We start from the raw sequence: 19,531 nt of genomic DNA, 5'->3' as shown, positions 1-19,531 counted from the left end.
AATATCCAACAATACCTGTGAATAATATCTAAAGGAAACAACAAAGAAAAAAGTATCCATTTAACAAAACTATACAGAAGAGTTTTTCTGGCATTTGGCCATACTCTCTGAGCTCTGCAGTAGGCAAAAAATACATGTATTAACCATATCATTATATATAGATATATATTTTATTTATTCCTTTATTTAATAATCAGATATCATGTCTGATGATGATAAACAAACCCCTATTGACATACAGTCCTAGCAGATATTTCATCTATGGTGAAAACATGATACAGGAGACCCTTGAAACTCCGGTCCTGACGCATAACCCCTCTGAACCAGAGACCTCTAAAAAGCAAACTTCCAAATCCAAACACCCATGGGAACCCCCCCCCCCTTACTAAGAAAAATAAGCCTGCCATAACCCCTATCCCTGGAGTAATAATAAGGAAAGACAATGACAATAATACTACCTCTGAACCAAATAAACCCATGTACTACCTAGACGGGTACCTATCAAATCATGAGTCAGAGGAAGATTGGCCTGAAGAGCCTCACAAAACACCCTGTCCTCAAGAGGACACTGACACCTACCCTGCCCAAACCATAATCGACCCCTTAGGTCAACTCATGTTTGACCCTCACCAAATAAGACACTCACGGTCATCTGAATGGTCCCCTTCACCACATATAATGCATTACTTACAGATATGGCTAAGAAAGACCCTCCCTATTCCCACGAGGAATAAATTATGGGCAGAATGCCCACGTCCCGTGCTCCCAGATAGGGAATCTTCAACCCCTGAATTCGACTCCACTCTGGTGACTTTCCTCACCAGGGTTAGGAGAGACCCTAGAAGGGGCCTAGACAAATCACTTAGGTCGGCCCAAGATAAATTATTAGACATGGTGGGCCCCATCACACAAATTTTACAGCTCGCCGATCAGGCAATGGTAACTTCACAACCCTTGGACCCTCAGCAGGTCAGAGAATGGGCACAACGCACAGTTTCCCTCCTAGGCAACACCAATGTAGCACTCTCTACTGAGAGGCGTAGGGCAGCTCTTGCCAGGCTAGACCCTAAACTGGCTGATATGGCAAAGACAGAAGGCAGCTCCTCAGCCAAAGGATTGCTCTTTGGGGAATCCTTTATTCAAGATCTGAATAGATTTGTTTCTACATTTACCTCTTTGGACAGAGCTCAGTCCAATGTGTGCAGAGTGCTCTATAACAGGGTTTATTTTGCCAGGGCTGGATGTTTCAGGGGTCGTTCGTCCAGCCGAGCAACAGTCAGAGGCTCCTTCCGCCAACAATATGCTCCACAAATTAGACCATTGTTCCCTACAAGAAGCCGGCCCTTCCGAGCCAGAGGTCATCCTCAAAACCTTCCAGTTCCCACTAACCAAGGTGAGTCCTTCACTCCTTCATGCTTCCCCTGGTATCTTGAAGAAAAATTGGCATATAATAAAAGACTGCCATCCAGAAGTCTTGGAATTTAAAGAAAATTTAATGGTGGCTTATAAGAAAAACAGAAGTATTAAAGATGAGTTGGTACATTCAGATATTGGTAGCTGTAAACAAGAGAGCCAGAAAACTATTGGGCCTAAGAGATATGGTTGCTACCAATGTCTGAACTGTTCCAACTGTAGCTCTATGATCAAGGGGGAAATTTTTCATCATTCCATTACTGGGAAGAAATATAAAATAAATAAGTATCTCACATGCAGGGCTACATACTGTATCTATCTTATTAAATGTCCGTGTGGCCAAATTTATATTGGCGAGACCTGTAGAGAGGTAAGGGAGAGGATAACTGAACACAAATCTAATATTAGATGCAAGAATAAAGAGGCACCAATTTCCTCTCACTTCCTCTCTATGGGTCATAATATCAGCCAACTTAGGTTTCAAATTATTGAACAAGTAGATAGGCCTAGAAGGGGTGGAGATAGGGAACAACTATTAAAAATGAGAGAGATGTTCTGGGTATATAAACTAGAATCCATGAAGCCAAGGGGTATGAACAAAGATTTTGACTGGAGTCTTTTTCTCTAATAGAACCTGTGATAATATATTAGGATAAAAATCCTTTTCTCTATTAACAACATAAATAACATCAGTTGATTGAAATAATTTTGCTGTGCATTGTTCCTCTTTTTAAATTTGTACTTGGTTGTATATGTCTTTTTAAGTGATTTTATCTATGTGTTTATTCACCTCCTGTGTTGAATTTGGAGTTGCATTGAATTATTGCATCCACAAGATGGCACTGTTGTGCAGTTGGATTCTAACACAGGATGTAGAATAACAGGTAAGGGTATATAAGGCATACACCTGTGTATCTAATTATACATGATTAAGAGCCTGGTGTGGCTTGAAACGTTGTAACTGTTTCTTTGGGACCCTATGTGAAATAAAGGTCTTTTAAGAAAACTTGGTGGCTGGAATACTCTTTGAATCTGGATTGACTGGGACCTGGCAAGTCCGTTTTGTTCCGTGCCCCACTGAAAAAGCAAAGGTGTGCTGTTTCTTCAAAATTATTTGTGGATCAAGCAGCTCAGGGTCTCCTCAGAGATTTCTGGGCCCCTGGAACTGGGCGGTCCAATAAATCTGCTTGGTCGATCAGGGTTCATTTGTGCTTGGCAGAATGTATGGATCACTTTTCAGCACCTCCGGTGATTATAGCTAATTTCCTTGCGCATCTATATGAACAAGGGAAAGCCTATTGTACGGTTAATCTCTTTCACTCGGCCATTTCAGCGGCCCACTTATCGGTTAATGGCTTACCGGTTGGTAAGGACCCTCTCATCTCTCGCCTCCTGAGGGATATTTGTCTTAGGATCACCCCTCAATCTCGTTATAAATCCCTTTGGGAGGTATCAAAACTTCTGTCCTTATTTCAATCTCGGCCGGATAACTCCTTGCTATCCATGAAACAACTGTCAGCTAAATTGGCCTCCCTTCTCTGTCTTCTCTCCTTTAGAAGAGCCTTCTGATGTTCAGGCTCTTGATGTAGACAGATTTTCTCTATCTCCGTCAGGTTTACAGTTTCATATTAATAGAATAATTAATAGAATAAAACCTTTTTGTCCTTTTTATCTTACCCTTATCTAGATTCAGAACCTCTACTATGTGTAGCAAGATGCCTTAAAGAATACTGCGCTCACACTGCTCCTTTACGTACATCAGATAAAGGCTCTTTACTGATTTCCTATATTCAACCCTTTCGTCCCATATCGGTTCCTACTATTGACAGATGGATACAATGGGTCATGTCCCTAGCTCACATCCCATCCTCCTTCAGAGTTCACTCAGAGGGTTGGCAGCCACTTGTGCCTTTAGGAAAGGTTGCTCTTTGCAAGACTTACTGGCTGCATCAGACTGGTCTTCTGACTCTATATTTTGTAAATTTTATTTTAAACCTATTTCTCAGGTTGTTTTGTCACTGTTAGATACTTAAGCTTTAAAAAGCAAAATAGGAGCCTCCTATCTTGTCATAAAATATGGATTATGATAGCCTTGGTGACTCTATAGTCCCAATTTTATTAAAGACAGAAGGCGAGTATTTTGCCCCCCCCCCTTGAGTAAACCTCTTTTTTCCCTCCCTATTTGTATATATATGATATATATATATATATATATATATATATATATATATATATATATATATATATATATATATATATATATATATATATATTTTGTGTTACTTTTATGCATTATTTGTTTTATTCTAGTGGGAATAATCTGACTTCGAGTTCAGGATATCTTCCTGGGAGTTATTTGTTAAGGAATCACGTTCCGGTTCCGTTGGAGACCCGTTGGTCTTATATTCTACAGTTCCTGAGGATTGGTTCGGTCTGGACCAGTAAAGAAAGAGGAAGTGGATTGTTACCGTGTACTGTGATCTGGTTGTCCAGATATACTATGTTTCTTTTTTCTGTACTTGTATTACTGCTGGAGTTTAGAAAGTAAATAAAATAAAGCAAAATACTTGCCTCCTGTCTTTAATAAAATTGGGACTATAGAGTCACCAAGGCTATCATAATCCATATTATACTGTACCTGAGGCCGACCTTTTCCTTGCAGACACTGATCCGGATAACTTCAGGTAAAATGGACTATCTGAACATACAACTTTAATACCAGCTATCACTTACCTGATACTGATTTAGGTTTGAATTTGTAAGCATTTTAATTGTATTATTAATATTAATTCGATTAAACAGTTTTACACTATTGGATGTCCCCTGATTTTTATCTCTTGTCTTTTCCTTCGGAATGAGACTGTCAATAAATATTTAATCAGACTACCACCTCTAAGAGACATTGAAGTTATGAAACAATGGTGGGGGTAAACATCTTCCCCTATCCGTGACAGAGCATTGCCCTTACCTCATAGGATTGAGGTAGGGTTTGGTGAGTACCTATTTCTATCATTTTCTTGAATACAAACGTACTGGGACAATATTTTTGAACTTTTCCAGACTTGTAAAGTTATTATTAAAATTTGGAGCTCCCTTATTGGAACAACTCAAACTGCTGTATGAACTTTACATTGACTTCTATTTTAAATCTCTTATTGTAAAACCTATATCTCTCCTGCGCACTAATACTGCTCCTTATATTGATTACTATCATTTCATCATGTAGAAAGAGTGTAAGGGACCTTTCCATAGGCATAAGCGACACAGAGTCCTTTCAAGAATTTTTCTGCTAAGCTTTCTCACTATTACTTACTATTGCTATTGTGTCACAAAAAGTATACTGTTTTCTCTTTATATAGGGTCTTAACACTATCCACTGTTCATAGCTAAGGCTATAACACCCTTCTTTCTTTTAATTTTTACATATATGTCTAGCACATCAACTGGTTTACAATCAAAGCACTGAAACAAAATAATAGAATAAAAAGTAAACATTTGTGTACATATCTTTAAAAAATTCTCGGCTATATTTAGAGTTTGGCGTTAGCCGTCAAAACCAGCGTTAGAGGCTCCTAACGCTGGTTTTGGGCTACCGCTGGTATTTAGAGTCAGCCAGGAAAGGGTCTAACGCTCACTTTCCAGCCGCGACTTTTCCATACCGCAGATCCCCTTACGTCAATTGCGTATCCTATCTTTTCAATGGGATCTTTCTAACGCCGGTATTTAGAGTCGTGGCTGAAGTGAGCGTTAGAACTCTAACGACAAAACTCCCGCCGCAGAAAAAAACCAGGAGTTAAGAGCTTTCTGGGCTAACGCCGGTTCATAAAGCTCTTAACTACTGTGCTCTAAAGTACACTAGCACCCATAAACTACCTATGTACCCCTAAACCGAGGTCCCCCCACATCGCCGCCACTCTATTAAAATTTTTTAACCCCTAATCTGCCGACCGCACACCGCCGCCACCTACGTTATCCCTATGTACCCCTAATCTGCTGCCCCTAATACCGCCAACACCTACATAATATTTATTAACCCCTAATCTGCCGCCCCCGCTATCGCTGACACCTGCATATTTTTTTAACCCCTAATCTGCCGCTCCGTAAACCACCGCAACCTACATTATACCTATGTACCCCTAATCTGCTGCCCCTAACACCGCCGACCCCTACATAATATTTATTAACCCCTAATCTGCCCCCCCAATGTCGCTGCTACCTTACCTATAATTATTAACCCCTAATCTGCCGACCGGACCTCACGCTACTATAATAAAGTTATTAACCCCTAATCCGTCTCACTCCCGCCTCAATAACCCTATAATAAATAGTATTAACCCCTAATCTGCCCTCCCTAACCTCACCGACACCTAACTTCAAGTATTAACCCCTAATCTGCCGACCGGACCTCGCCAACACTATAATAAATGTATTAACCCCTAAAGCTAAGTCTAACCCTAACACTAACACCCCCCTAAATTAAATATAATTTAAATCTAACGAAATAAATGAACTCTTATTAAATAGATTATTCCTATTTAAAGCTAAATACTTACCTGTAAAATAAACCCTAATATAGCTACAATATAAATTATAATTATATTGTAGCTATTTTAGGATTAATATTTATTTTACAGGCAACTTTGCATTTATTTTAACCAGGTACAATAGCTATTAAATAGTTATAAATAAACTAACTAAAGTACAAAAAATAAAAAAGAACTAAGTTACAAAAAATAAAAAAATATTTACAAACATTAGAAAAATATTACAACAATTTTAAACTAATTACACCTACTCTAAGCCCCCTAATAAAATAACAAAGCCCCCCAAAATAAAAAAAATGCCCTACCCTATTCTAAAATTAAAATAGAAAAGCTCTTTTACCTTACCAGCCCTTAAAAGGGCCCTTTGCGGGGCATGCCCCAAAGAATTCAGCTCTTTTGCCTGTAAAAAAAAACATACAATACCCCCCAACATTACAACCCACCACCCACATACCCCTAATCTAACCCAAACCCCCCTTAAATAAACCTAACACTAAGCCCCTGAAGATCTCCCTACCTTGTCTTCACCACACCGGGTCCCGATTTGTCCAGAAGAGCCTCCGAAATCTTCATCCAAACCCAAGCGGGGGTTGAAGAGTGACGTCCATCCTCCGGCTGAAGTCTGGATCCAAGCGGCGGCTAAAGAATTCCATCTTCGGGCAGAAGTCTTCATCCTATCTGGGCAGAAGAGTCGTTCCGGACCGGCAAACATCTTCATCCAAGCCGCATCTTCTACGTTTTTCCATCCGATGACGACCGGCTCCATCTTGAAGACCTCCGGCGCGGATCCATCCTCTGCTTGCGACGTCCTAAGTCCGAATGAAGGTTCCTTTAAATGACGGACGTCATCGAAGATGGCGTCCCTCGAATTCCGATTGGCTGATAGGATTCTATCAGACAATCGGAATTAAGGTAGGAAAATTCTGATTGGCTGATGGAATCAGCCAATCAAGTTCAATCCGATTGGTTGATCCGATCAGCCAATCAGATTGAGCTCGCATTCTATTGGCTGATCGGAACAGCCAAAGGGCCATTTTAAGGGCTGGTAAGGTAAAAGAGCTTTTCTATTTTAATTTTAGAATAGGGTACGGCATTTTTTTTTATTTTGGGGGGCTTTGTTATTTTTTTAGGGGGCTTAGAGTAGGTGTAATTAGTTTAAAATTGTTGTAATATTTTTCTAATGTTTGTAAATATTTTTTTTATTTTTTGTAACTTAGTTCTTTTTTATTTTTTGTACTTTAGTTAGTTTATTTAATTGTATTTATTTGTAGGTATTTTATGTAATTAATTTATTGATAGTGTAGTGTTAGGTTTAATTGTAGATAATTGTAGGTAGTTTATTTAATTTATTTATTGATAGTGTAGTGTTAGGTTTAATTGTAACTTAGGTTAGGATTTATTTTACAGGTAATTTTGTAATTATTTTAACTAGGTAACTATTAAATAGTTCTTAACTATTCAATAGCTATTGTACCTGGTAAAATTAATCCTAAAATAGCTACAATATAATTATTATTTATATTGTAGCTATATTAGGGTTTATTTTACAGGTAAGTATTTAGCTTTAAATAGGAATAATTTATTTAATAAGAGTTAATTTATTTCGTTAAATTTAAATTATATTTAAGTTAGGGGTGTGTTAGTGTTAGGGTTAGACTTAGCTTTAGGGGTTAATACATTTATTAGAGTAGCGGTGACGTCCGGTCAGCAGATTAGGGGTTAATTATTGTAGGTAGGTGGAGGCGACGTTGGGAGCGGCAGATTAGGGGTTAATAAATATAATATAGGGGTCGGCGGTGTTAGGGGCAGCAGATTAGGGGTACATAGGGATAACGTAGGTTGCGGCGGTGTGCGGAGCGGCAGATTAGGGGTTAATAATAATATGCAGGGGTCAGCGATAGCGGGTGCGGCAGATTAGGGGTTAATAAATATAATATAGGGGTTGTCGGTGTTAGGGGCAGCAGATTAGGGGTACATAGGGATAACGTAGGTTGCGGCGGTGTACGGAGCGGCAGATTAGGGGTTAATAATAATATGCAGGGGTCAGCGATAGTGGGGTCGGCAGATTAGGGGTTAATGAGTGTAAGGTTATGGGTGTTTAGACTCGGGGTTCATGTTAGGGTGTTAGGTGCAGACTTAGGTAGTGTTTCCCCATAGGAAACAATGGGGCTGCGTTAGGAGCTTAACGCTGCTTTTTTGCATGTGTTAGGTTTTTTTTCAGCTCAAACAGCCCCATTGTTTCCTATGGGGGAATCGTTCACGAGCACGTTTTTGAAGCTGGCCGCGTCCGTAAGCAATGCTGGTATTTAGAGTGGCAGTGGCGGTAAATATGCTCTACACTCCCTTTTTTGGAGCCTAACGCAGCCCTTCTGTGAACTCTAAATACCAGCGGTATTTAAAAGGTGCGGGGGGGAAAAATACACGCGTAGCTAACGCACACCTTTGGCCGCAGAACTCTAAATCTAGCCGTTTGTCTTTTTTTTTAAAAAACACTTTTTTTTCAAAATTTATATAGAAACAAAATACAAATGGCAATTGATAAGTAAAAAATAAAATAGTAATAATGAAAAAATAAAAAAAATAATAAGAAAAATGAATAAATGATAATGATAAACTAGTACTGATTTATTATTGTCCTACAATGAGTTTTAAATCACTGGTCACATTCATATCATTTGGGGACCCTGTATTCAATGTGTAGCTCCAATAAAATTCTTTTTTATTTAGGGTACTCTATCAATGGCTTGGAATTTAAACATACTATAAGCAAAACAGATGGTTTGAGAATTAAAGGTGTCCGAAGATCTGTGTAATGCAAAATGTTTAGGTACTCCAGAGACAAAATATGTTCCCTAATGCGGTCCTAAATATTGAAGGCCACATTGTTGACATGTTATGAGATAGACAACATCATTAGAATTACAATCTAAGTGGTGTCTTATCTGATATTCCAAACCTGTATTAGAGGACATAAATGTTGGATTTAAAATAACATGGCTCCAACACATACAAGAGGATCTCCCACACAACAAAAAAGAAACATTTCGATGAGTAAGCCAATGCTGAGTACTCAATTTTTTTAAAAAAATCCCCTTTTATTCTATCTCCTATAATATAGGCCTTCCTAGAAACAAATCTAATGACCTTCGGAAAATAAGGTTTTAACTTAGGATCTCTAGAAATTAATGATAAATATTTTTTATTTGACAAATGTTGTCATATTGTTAACTATATCTAGTAATACATGTTAGTATACCACTGCTATCCATGTGATCTTGACTCTCTCTTTTATCAAACAGCAAGTCTTTCCTTTTTTTTTAAAAAATATATATTTATTAATTACAATCCAATCTCGAATACAAGGTAAAGGAAAATGAACATACATTTTTAGCTGAAAATCATTAACATCAGAAATTCAGCTCATCAAAACAAGTTTTACCTTCTTGTTCATAATTACCACTTGGAATAATATTTTTCTGAAAATAATAAAACACAAATTACCAGGAAAGAGAGAGAAAAAAAAAAAATCCCCCCCCCCTGTCTCCCAGAACCCAAACCCCAAGTCATGCAACACGACTCAGAGTCATAGGTTAACGAGACTGAAACAAAGGTTTTATAACTATTAGTATAATTCTCTATACAGGGAGTGCAGAATTATTAGGCAAATGAGTATTTTGACCACATCATCCTCTTTATGCATGTTGTCTTACTCCAAGCTGTATAGGCTCGAAAGCCTTCTACCAATTAAGCATTTATAGGTGATGTGCATCTCTGTAATGAGAAGGGGTGTGGTCTAATGACATCAACACCCTATATCAGGTGTGCATAATTATTAGGCAACTTCCTTTCCTTTGGCAAAATGGGTCAAAAGAAGAACTTGACAGGCTCAGAAAAGTCAAAAATAGTGAGATATCTTGCAGAGGGATGCAGCACTCTTAAAATTGCAAAGCTTCTGAAGCGTGATCATCGAACAATCAAGCGTTTCATTCAAAATAGTCAACAGGGTCGCAAGAAGCGTGTGGAAAAACCAAGGCGCAAAATAACTGCCCATGAACTGAGAAAAGTCAAGCGTGCAGCTGCCAAGATTCCACTTGCCACCAGTTTGGCCATATTTCAGAGCTGCAACATCACTGGAGTGCCCAAAAGCACAAGGTGTGCAATACTCAGAGACATGACCAAGGTAAGAAAGGCTGAAAGACGACCACCACTGAACAAGACACACAAGCTGAAACGTCAAGACTGGGCCAAGAAATATCTCAAGACTGATTTTTCTAAGGTTTTATGGACTGATGAAATGAGAGTGAGTCTTGATGGGCCAGATGGATGGGCCCGTGGCTGGATTGGTAAAGGGCAGAGAGCTCCAGTCCGACTCAGACGCCAGCAAGGTGGAGGTGGAGTACTGGTTTGGGCTGGTATCATCAAAGATGAGCTTGTGGGGCCTTTTTGGGTTGAGGATGGAGTCAAGCTCAACTCCCAGTCCTACTGCCAGTTTCTGGAAGACACCTTCTTCAAGCAGTGGTACAGGAAGAAGTCTGCATTCTTCAAGAAAAACATGATTTTCATGCAGGACAATGCTCCATCACACGCGTCCAAGTACTCCACAGCGTGGCTGGCAAGAAAGGGTATAAAAGAAGAAAATCTAATGACATGGCCTCCTTGTTCACCTGATCTGAACCCCATTGAGAACCTGTGGTCCATCATCAAATGTGAGATTTACAAGGAGGGAAAACAGTACACCTCTCTGAACAGTGTCTGGGAGGCTGTGGTTGCTGCTGCACGCAATGTTGATGGTGAACAGATCAAAACACTGACAGAATCCATGGATGGCAGGCTTTTGAGTGTCCTTGCAAATAAAGGTGGCTATATTGGTCACTGATTTGTTTTTGTTTTGTTTTTGAATGTCAGAAATGTATATTTGTGAATGTTGAGATGTTATATTGGTTTCACTGGTAAAAATAAATAATTGAAATGGGTATATATTTGTTTTTTGTTAAGTTGCCTAATAATTATGCACAGTAATAGTCACCTGCACACACAGATATCCCCCTAAAATAGCTAAAACTAAAAAGAAACTAAAAACTACTTCCAAAAATATTCAGCTTTGATATTAATGAGTTTTTTGGGTTCATTGAGAACATGGTTGTTGTTCAATAATAAAATTAATCCTCAAAAATACAACTTGCCTAATAATTCTGCACTCCCTGTATAGTGAGATCTATGATGCTGGAAATTCGTCTAACAACATTAATTCTGCAAAGCTATTGGAACTCAAGAAAGGGTTTAATATACATCTTTGGATTTGGTGAGAGTAAGTTTTAATTACAGGGAGCCATCCTACTAGAAACTTTTAAAAAAAAATTCCCCCTGTTAATTGTATATGGAAAGATTAAAAAATGATTTGATTCTGTATTTCTCTAATGAAGAGTGAAAAACTAGGGGCTGTTCTTCCCTTCCAAGCTTTCAATTTTAAGTGTCTGGACAGTAAGATTACTGTATTCAATACGCTTCCATATAGGCTTTGATTATCTGTTTGGGTTTTAAGGAATATGATCTCTTCTGGCCCAATGGAAATATCAACCCTATAGGTTTTATTAAACCAGTAAGTAACCTTATTCCAAAATTGATAAATCTTTGGACAGAGACTGAACATATGCAGAATGTCTGCTTTCGAGTATGAGCAGCGTGGACATAAGAATGTTTGCGGTAAAAACATTATTTTCAATCTAACAGGGGTAAAATAGTAATTATTCAACAGTTTCATGTGTGACTCTTTCCAGTTTATTGAAACCCTGCATTTACTTAGTGTGGTAAAACTTGTCTTTACTTTTTCGTGGTTCGTATCTGGAAAGTAGGGTATCCATATATTGCATATTTTATCTAGAAAAATTTGACTGTTTAGCCAGCATTATATTATATATTAGTGATATTGATGAGGTTCCCCCAACAGATTTTTGAATACATATTCTAATATCAGACCATGGATCACTACTATCAAATACCCAATCCTTGCTATTAATAAAGTGTTGTATTTGAAAATAGGCGAACAGAATTTTCTGTGAAGATCAAATTGTATTGTGAGAGATTCAAATGATGCTATTTGGCCCGTATCTAGTAGAAAATCAACAAAAATAGTTAAATTAATCAGGAGCGCTAAAAAGCTAAAAGCGATAAATAGCTTTTTAGCGCTCCTGATTAATTGAACTATTTTTGTTGATTTTCCACCCCTTTGAAAGGGACCCTTAGGTAACTCAGGAGTTTAGTGATCACACTCTGTGCTTATCAGTTCTTATTATATCCGTATCCAGTAGAATTTGGTAGATATATTTCAAACTCTTCTCCTCCCAGATCTTAAATGCTTTCTGACTACTTGCGGGGGTAATTTCTGCATTACCTATTATGGGTAAATATTCAGAGAAAGAGTAGTTTGCTCAGATCAAAACACAGAATTTGCGCCATGCTATCACTACATTATTAATAGTGATTAGACTACCTACATTGCTAGGAACTTCACCAGGTAAATTATGTAGGATAGCTTTCTGAGAGAAAGGATAAATAATATAGCTTTCAATGTCTATTGAGGAGAACCAATTGGATTCTGCCAACCAGTCAATTGCAATTTTGACCAGGGCAGCCAGATTGTAAACTAATATTGGATAAGGCAAGATGTTACGTTTTTGGGTTAGCTTATTAATAGAAATACATGCTTTCCTGCCATGCCAGATAAATTTAGCAATCATAGCATTTATTTTATTTATGTCAGATTTTTTTTAAAAGCAAAGGAAGATTCTGCAGTGGGTATAATAGTTGTGGGAAGATAATTGTCTTAATAAGACTAACTCTTGCTGATATTGACAACGGGAAAGCTGTCCATATTTCTAAGTTAGTCTTGATCTACTGTCTGCCTGCAGAATATTTGAAAATATTGGTAGAAGAAATTAGCCCTGTTCTAGAAAAACTTTTCAATAATTATTTTGTACATAATAACCCAATATCAGTTCACTACTCAGCAAATATTACCTTGATACCAAAAAAAGGCAAATAATTAGAAGATCTAGCTTCATATAGACCGATATCAGTTTTGAATGCAGATTATAAAATCTTAACATCAATTGTGGCCGCTAGATTAATGTGCTGTCTTGATAGAATTATCCACTCGGATCAAACGGGCTTCATGGCATCAAGAAAATGGTCTAAAAATATCCGTAAAGTTACAACATTTCTAGATTATATGTGAAACATAGAGAATATTAAAGGGAAACAATTAAAACATGATACAGCTCTATTAACACTTGATGCCGAGAAGGCCTTTAATTCGATTGAATGGGAGTATTTGTTTAAAGCAATTGCAAAATTTGGATTTAAAAAACATTCTGTTTATTTTATCCACAACCTATATAGAAAACCGATATCCTTCCTTCTGATTAACGGCTCATTAACCAAGGCAATATCATTAAAAAAGGTACTAGACAGGGTTGTCCACTTTCCCCTCTACTTTTTAATATTGCTCTTGAACCCCTGGCTATCGGGTTAAGACAAATATGCGTAGGGATTCCTATGGCTACACCAACACTAAAAATTATATTATATGCAGATGACCGGTTAATCTTCCTATACAACACCTCTCAAGCAATACCTCTATTCTTAACATGCTTAAACCGTTTCAGTACTTTTTCAGGATATAAAATAAATTACACTAAAAGTGAACGTATGTGGGTACAAAAGACCAGATCCAGTATACTTGAATCTCCATTTAAAGTTGTAGACTCTCTTACATACCTAGGTATACATCTGCATAAAAATCCGCAAAATTGGTATAATTTAAATTACCAAATACTTCTTCAGCAAGTCTTTCCTATCCATTCCTTTTAATTCTTGCAAGGTTTTATCAAGTAATGCTTTGTCATAGCGTCTCATCACAAGTCTATCTCTAAGGGCTAATGCATACTTTAAATAACATTCCTTAATTTAGAAAAACTACATCTTGCAACACTATATTGAGGTCTGATTCTAGTTAAAAGTCAATTTCTTTGGAACAATTTATGCGCCTTCACCATAATTGTTCCAATATAGAGTCTTATTATCTTTAATACCTTATCTTTAGAATAGCATTAGATTTTTTTCAAGTAAGGTCTATACTATAGGAGATAGATCGAAAATTGATTTTTCAAAAACAGATATTGTCTTACTTGTAGAAATATATAAATATATTTTTTAAATTGAGGAGATTCCCTTGTAAGTATTGTAGCCATGTTATTATATGTTCAACATTTATGTCCTCTAATACAGATTTGGAATATCAGATAAGGCATCACTTAGACTGTAATTCTAATTATGTTGTCTCATAACATACCAACAATGTGGCCTTCAATATGTAGGTCGTACAACCTGTTTTTTTAAAGGACCACGTTAGGGAACATCGAATGTGGGGTACCAAAAACACCTTTGGCTAAAAATTTTGAATCAAACAGGTCTTCTGACACCTTTAATTCTCAAACCATCTGTTTTGCTTATAGTATCTTTAAATTTCAAGCCATTGATAGAGTACCTATTAACCTTACTGAGAATACCTGTTAACCTTACTGGAGGAGATGGATTGGGGACCCTAAATAAAAAGAAGTTTATTGGATCTACACATTTAATACAGGGTCTTCAAATGGTATGAATGTAACCAGTGATTTAAAACTCATTAAAGGACAATAATAAATCAGTTTATCATTATAATTTATTCATTTTTCTTCTTATGTTTTCTTATTATTATTTTTTCATTATTACTATTATTTAATTTTTTTCACTCTTGTATTTTTGTTTCTTTATGTTTTTCTATATACATTTTGAAAAAAAGTTTTTTTTTAAACAGACAACATTTTTTAAAGATATGTACACACATATTTATTTGTTTCTATTATTTTGTTTCAGCGCTTGGATTGTAAACCAGTTGGTGTACTACACATATATGTTCCTTAAAGTGTCATGAAACCCAACAATTCTCTTTCATGATTCAGATACAGAATACAATGTTAAACAACTTTCTAATTTACTTCTATTATCTAATTTGTTTAATTCTCTTGGTATCATTTGTTGAAGGAGCTGCAATGCACTACTGGTTTCTAACTGAACACATGGGTGTGCCAATGACAATTGTTATATTTATGCAGCCACCAATCAGCAGCTAGAACCTAGATGAACCTTTTAGTAAAGGATAACAAAAGAAGGAAGCAAATTAAATAATAGAAGTAAATGGAAAATTGTTTAAAATTGTATTCTCTATCTGAATCATGAAAGAACATTTTTGGGATTTCATGTGGGGCAGGAAACATGTTGGAGGTTCATTCACAATGGTGTACTATAGATGGTGTTTATACTAATGTTTTGTTTTACTCCTGTTTTGACATTTTGTTTTTGTTGCTGCCCTTGAGCCACTTTGTGGGTGGCTGTATATTTTGAGCCTACGGAGCCTTATTTAGAGTTTTGGCTCTAATTTACTTCAGTGTGGAGTGGACTGACTTTACTTCTCATTGGTTGTTCAATGGTCATGTGGTCGTTACTCCCGGAGGCACGTTACACCTCTCACAGGGTGAGATTGGGCAGCTTACTTGGTGTGTGAACAGTGTTGTTGGGATTGGTATCCACGGATTGAAGCACACCTTGCACAAAGAACTGAAGACTAGGTGTGTGTATTTATGTTATTAAAGCTCACTGTTTTTACCTATACCATTACCATCATTGATTGCTTTGAAACAATGAAATAGCAAGGTCACAGACTTTGCCACACCAGTTTGGCAGCTCCACATTTTACCAAAAATCTGTAAGATTTATACTTGAGTCTGGAGAAGAATTGTTGTTGGTAATGTGATTTATATTGGCTGCAGGATTTAATTTTAAAAGTCTTCCCCCTATTTACTGATAACTTCGCTCTATGGAGTGAAGTGTTCCTTTTCAATGAGCTCTATTACTTTCAATAGGATACATCTCGCAACTCGCAGGGACTGCCCCATTTTATAATAATTCCACAAGTGCAGCCCCTGTGAGGGTCGGCTTGAAAAACTTGCGAGGATTAGATCATCGGGCCCTAAATTACATAACAAAGTAAACAAAGAGAATAATGGGATGAATTTAGAGAAAGGAGAAACCAATAATATTGTATTTAAAAAAAAAAAAACTTTAATAATAAATTTCAAATATACTGGTAGAAAACAATCAATAATAAAGCATTTCTCTTAAGGGGAAATAAAAATGTATAAAATAAATAAACTTGTGAACTTACATCACCATTTGTTCATCTAAAGGTTTAAACTTTGAGCATTCAGCTGCAAAAGAAAAAAAAGAATTATATAGTTATAATCAATTAAATCTTATTGTTCGAAAAATATTATAACATTTTTATACAACCAGATTTCATATGCATCTCATATCCACTGTATTCACAATACACACAGGGAAAGTGTGGTAAAATAATTATGGTAGTATTTGTGTATTTATATGCAACATTAACATTTAGCACTTTTTTCCATTTATTTTATTTCAATTTCTATTGAATTAGTTGTATTGTGACATATGTGTCTTACTACGTACTCTAAAACCAAATTAACAAAGAGTTTTTCATTTAAAAAGGTCATCATGCGGAATTCTGTTCGAGTTCTTGAAATAAGCAATAATAATAATCTTGGGCAAATTACAAGTGGAGCTTATTTAACACTTCCGCTTGAGCGTTAATTGATCTAGAAGTAAGCTTTTTGCACATGTCGGGCTGAGCTCATATTACAAGTTATAAGTAAATGCTAACCCGGTGAGCGTTAAAAGCCAAAGTTAAAATATCGCATGCACACACCCTATTCGCACGCAAACCTAATTGTATATTCTCATGTGCGCTAACCTGACATGAACATATGAATATTTCACATTCCAATGTTCTTCACATAGAAAAATATGTTCTATTTATTCTTAAATACATACATACATATATATATATATATATATATATATATATATATATATATATATATATATATATATATATATATATATATATATATATATATATATATACCGTATTTTTCACTCCATAACAAGCACCTGACCATAAGACGAACCTAGTTTTTAGAGGAGGAAAACAAGAAAAAAAATATTACGAAATGCCATATAGTGCTCTAGACGTGCCCACACTCCTGAGTCTACCTACTTTCAACAAAGGATACCAAGAAGAGAATGGATTAAATTTTAGAGTACAAGTAAATTATAAACTTTCTTAAAATTGTATGAATCATTTAAGAAGATGTTGGATTTCATATGCCTTTAATTGCCCATCACTGCTTTAGTGTTTTAAAAGGTTTAGCAATTCCTACATGGTATTATTATTTTAATCTCTATTTGTGTTTTAAATGAATAAAATGAATGAATAAATAATAGTTTCATTTATAATTTTAAAATGAAGGGCAGCGTACATAAGTCTGAAGCACAAGAGTACACATACGTTTCATAACTTGTTAACTCTCTTGGTCTTTGCTTTGATGACTGATCCAGTGCAGCAAATTCAGTAGTCCTGTGTAATTGTATTGACAGTGTCTATAATGCAATTACACAGTGCTACTGAATCTGCGGCACCGGATCGGTCATCAAAGCAAAGACAGAGAGAGTTAACAAGTTGCTCTGAATCGGATTACTTATCAGCAGTCTAGTCTCAATATTTTATGTTATCTGCTTGCCATAGCAGAGAACTTATAAAATATTGAAACCGCTGATAAGTAATCATATTCAGCAGGCAGACCCTAAAGGCAGACCTTAAACTTACTAAATGGATGCTCCTTCCACCTACAGCAGACGAGTTCAAGAATTGATCAACTCACAGTGTCACACTCTCCAGTCTCACACAACGATGTGTTGTCTTTGCCCGTGCTATCTCAACTGAGCAACGAGGGCAATTTGTGGCGCTGGGGGCTCCAGGCTAAACAAACCCCATTTGGTGCGCGGGAATAATTAACAAGTGCGCGGGGTCATTAAAAGCAATGCGTGGTTGGGCGCATATGAGGGAACATTGCTGTGCAGTGTCATTCATTTAATATTTTTTTTATCAGTCACATTCGCTCCATAAGACGCACAGACATTTCCCCTTACTTTTGAAGGGGAAAAACGTGTGTCTTATGGAGCGAAAAATATGGTATATATATATATATACAGTATATGCACTAAAGACTATGTTAAACCGCGCTATCCTGTATAATATAAAATATTTATGTATAAAAAATGTATATATAATTGTACAAAAATAATAGTATTATTAAATGTCCACAAGTCCGCAGGATATAATATGTCCGAAAGAAGGCTGCAGGACCGAAAGGGTAAATGAAAACTCCCAGGTAATCTTCACCAAACACAGATATGTACAAAAGACTAGGTGTCAGCGCCTTCCTTCTGTGAAAACTCAGGATAAACCAGTGTATAAACTGTTGTGGGGTAACAATTCCCCTATCCCCATATACTTACTTCTAAAAACCTCAATCCATATGAGGTAAGTAGCCACCGTTTATAGACAACGCCCAATTAGCTGGTAATTCCAGGTCCGTAGTAAAAGGAATAAGGAAAACCGGAAAAGTAACTCAGCTATGCAGCAACTGAAATGCTTGATCCATATCTCCATGGTCTGCCGTCCTGCTTATTCTTTTTCAACAGAGAAGAAATGTATGTCTAGTCTAAATTAATGGATAATTCCTCAAAAATATTGGACGCTGTTAGCAACCTGGTTCTGAAACTATTGCTAACAGCGTCTGATATTTTTGAGGAATTATCCTTTCACATACATTAATTTGGACTAGACACACATTTCTTCTCTGTTGAAAAAGAATAAGCAGGAAGGCGTACCGTGGAGATCTGGATCAAGCATTGCAGTTGCTGCATAGCTGAGTTACCTTTCCGTTTTTCCTTATTCCTTTTACTACGGACCTGGAATTACCAGCTAATTGGGCATTGTCTATAAACGGTGGCTACTTACCTCATATGGATTGAGGTTTTTAGAAGTAAGTGTATGGGGATAGGGGAATTGTTACCCCACAACAGTTTATACACTGGTTTATCCTGAGTTTTCACAGAAGGAAGGCGCTGACACCTAGTCTTTTGTACATATATATATATATATATATATATATATATATATATATATATATATATATATATATATATATATATATATATATATATATATATATATATATATATATATACTGTATATATATAATGGTATTTTGGTACAATATATCTATACCTATATATATATATATATATATATATACATGATTGTAAATAGGTATAGATATATACAGATATACAGGGAGTGCAGAATTATTAGGCAAATTAGTATTTTGACCACATCATCCTCGTTATGCATGTTGTCTTACTCCAAGCTGTATAGGCTCGAAAGCCTACTACCAATTAAGCATATTAGGAGATGTGCATCTCTGTAATGAGAAGGGGTGTGGTCTAATGACATCAACACCCTATATCAGGTGTGCATAATTATTAGGCAACTTCCTTTCCTTTGGCAAAATGGGTCAAAAGAAGGACTTGACAGGCTCAGAAAAGTC

At 36.4% G+C, this 19,531-nt stretch overlaps 1 protein-coding gene across 1 annotated transcript in view; it reads right to left on the bottom strand.

Annotated features, from left to right (window-relative positions):
• The window catches only part of LOC128660336 (ATP-binding cassette sub-family B member 5), a 414,907-nt gene that overhangs the window by 189,743 nt on the left and 205,633 nt on the right, over window positions 1-19,531 (bottom strand). The window contains exon 7 of the mRNA XM_053714135.1: window positions 16,222-16,264. Within this exon, the coding sequence (XP_053570110.1) occupies window positions 16,222-16,264 (43 nt within the window). The remainder of the gene's footprint in view (window positions 1-16,221; window positions 16,265-19,531) is intronic.

The sequence above is a fragment of the Bombina bombina genome, chromosome 5, assembly GCF_027579735.1.
Source record: "Bombina bombina isolate aBomBom1 chromosome 5, aBomBom1.pri, whole genome shotgun sequence".
NCBI classification, from domain to species: domain Eukaryota; kingdom Metazoa; phylum Chordata; class Amphibia; order Anura; family Bombinatoridae; genus Bombina; species Bombina bombina.
This window is presented reverse-complemented; position numbering and strand designations above follow the sequence as displayed.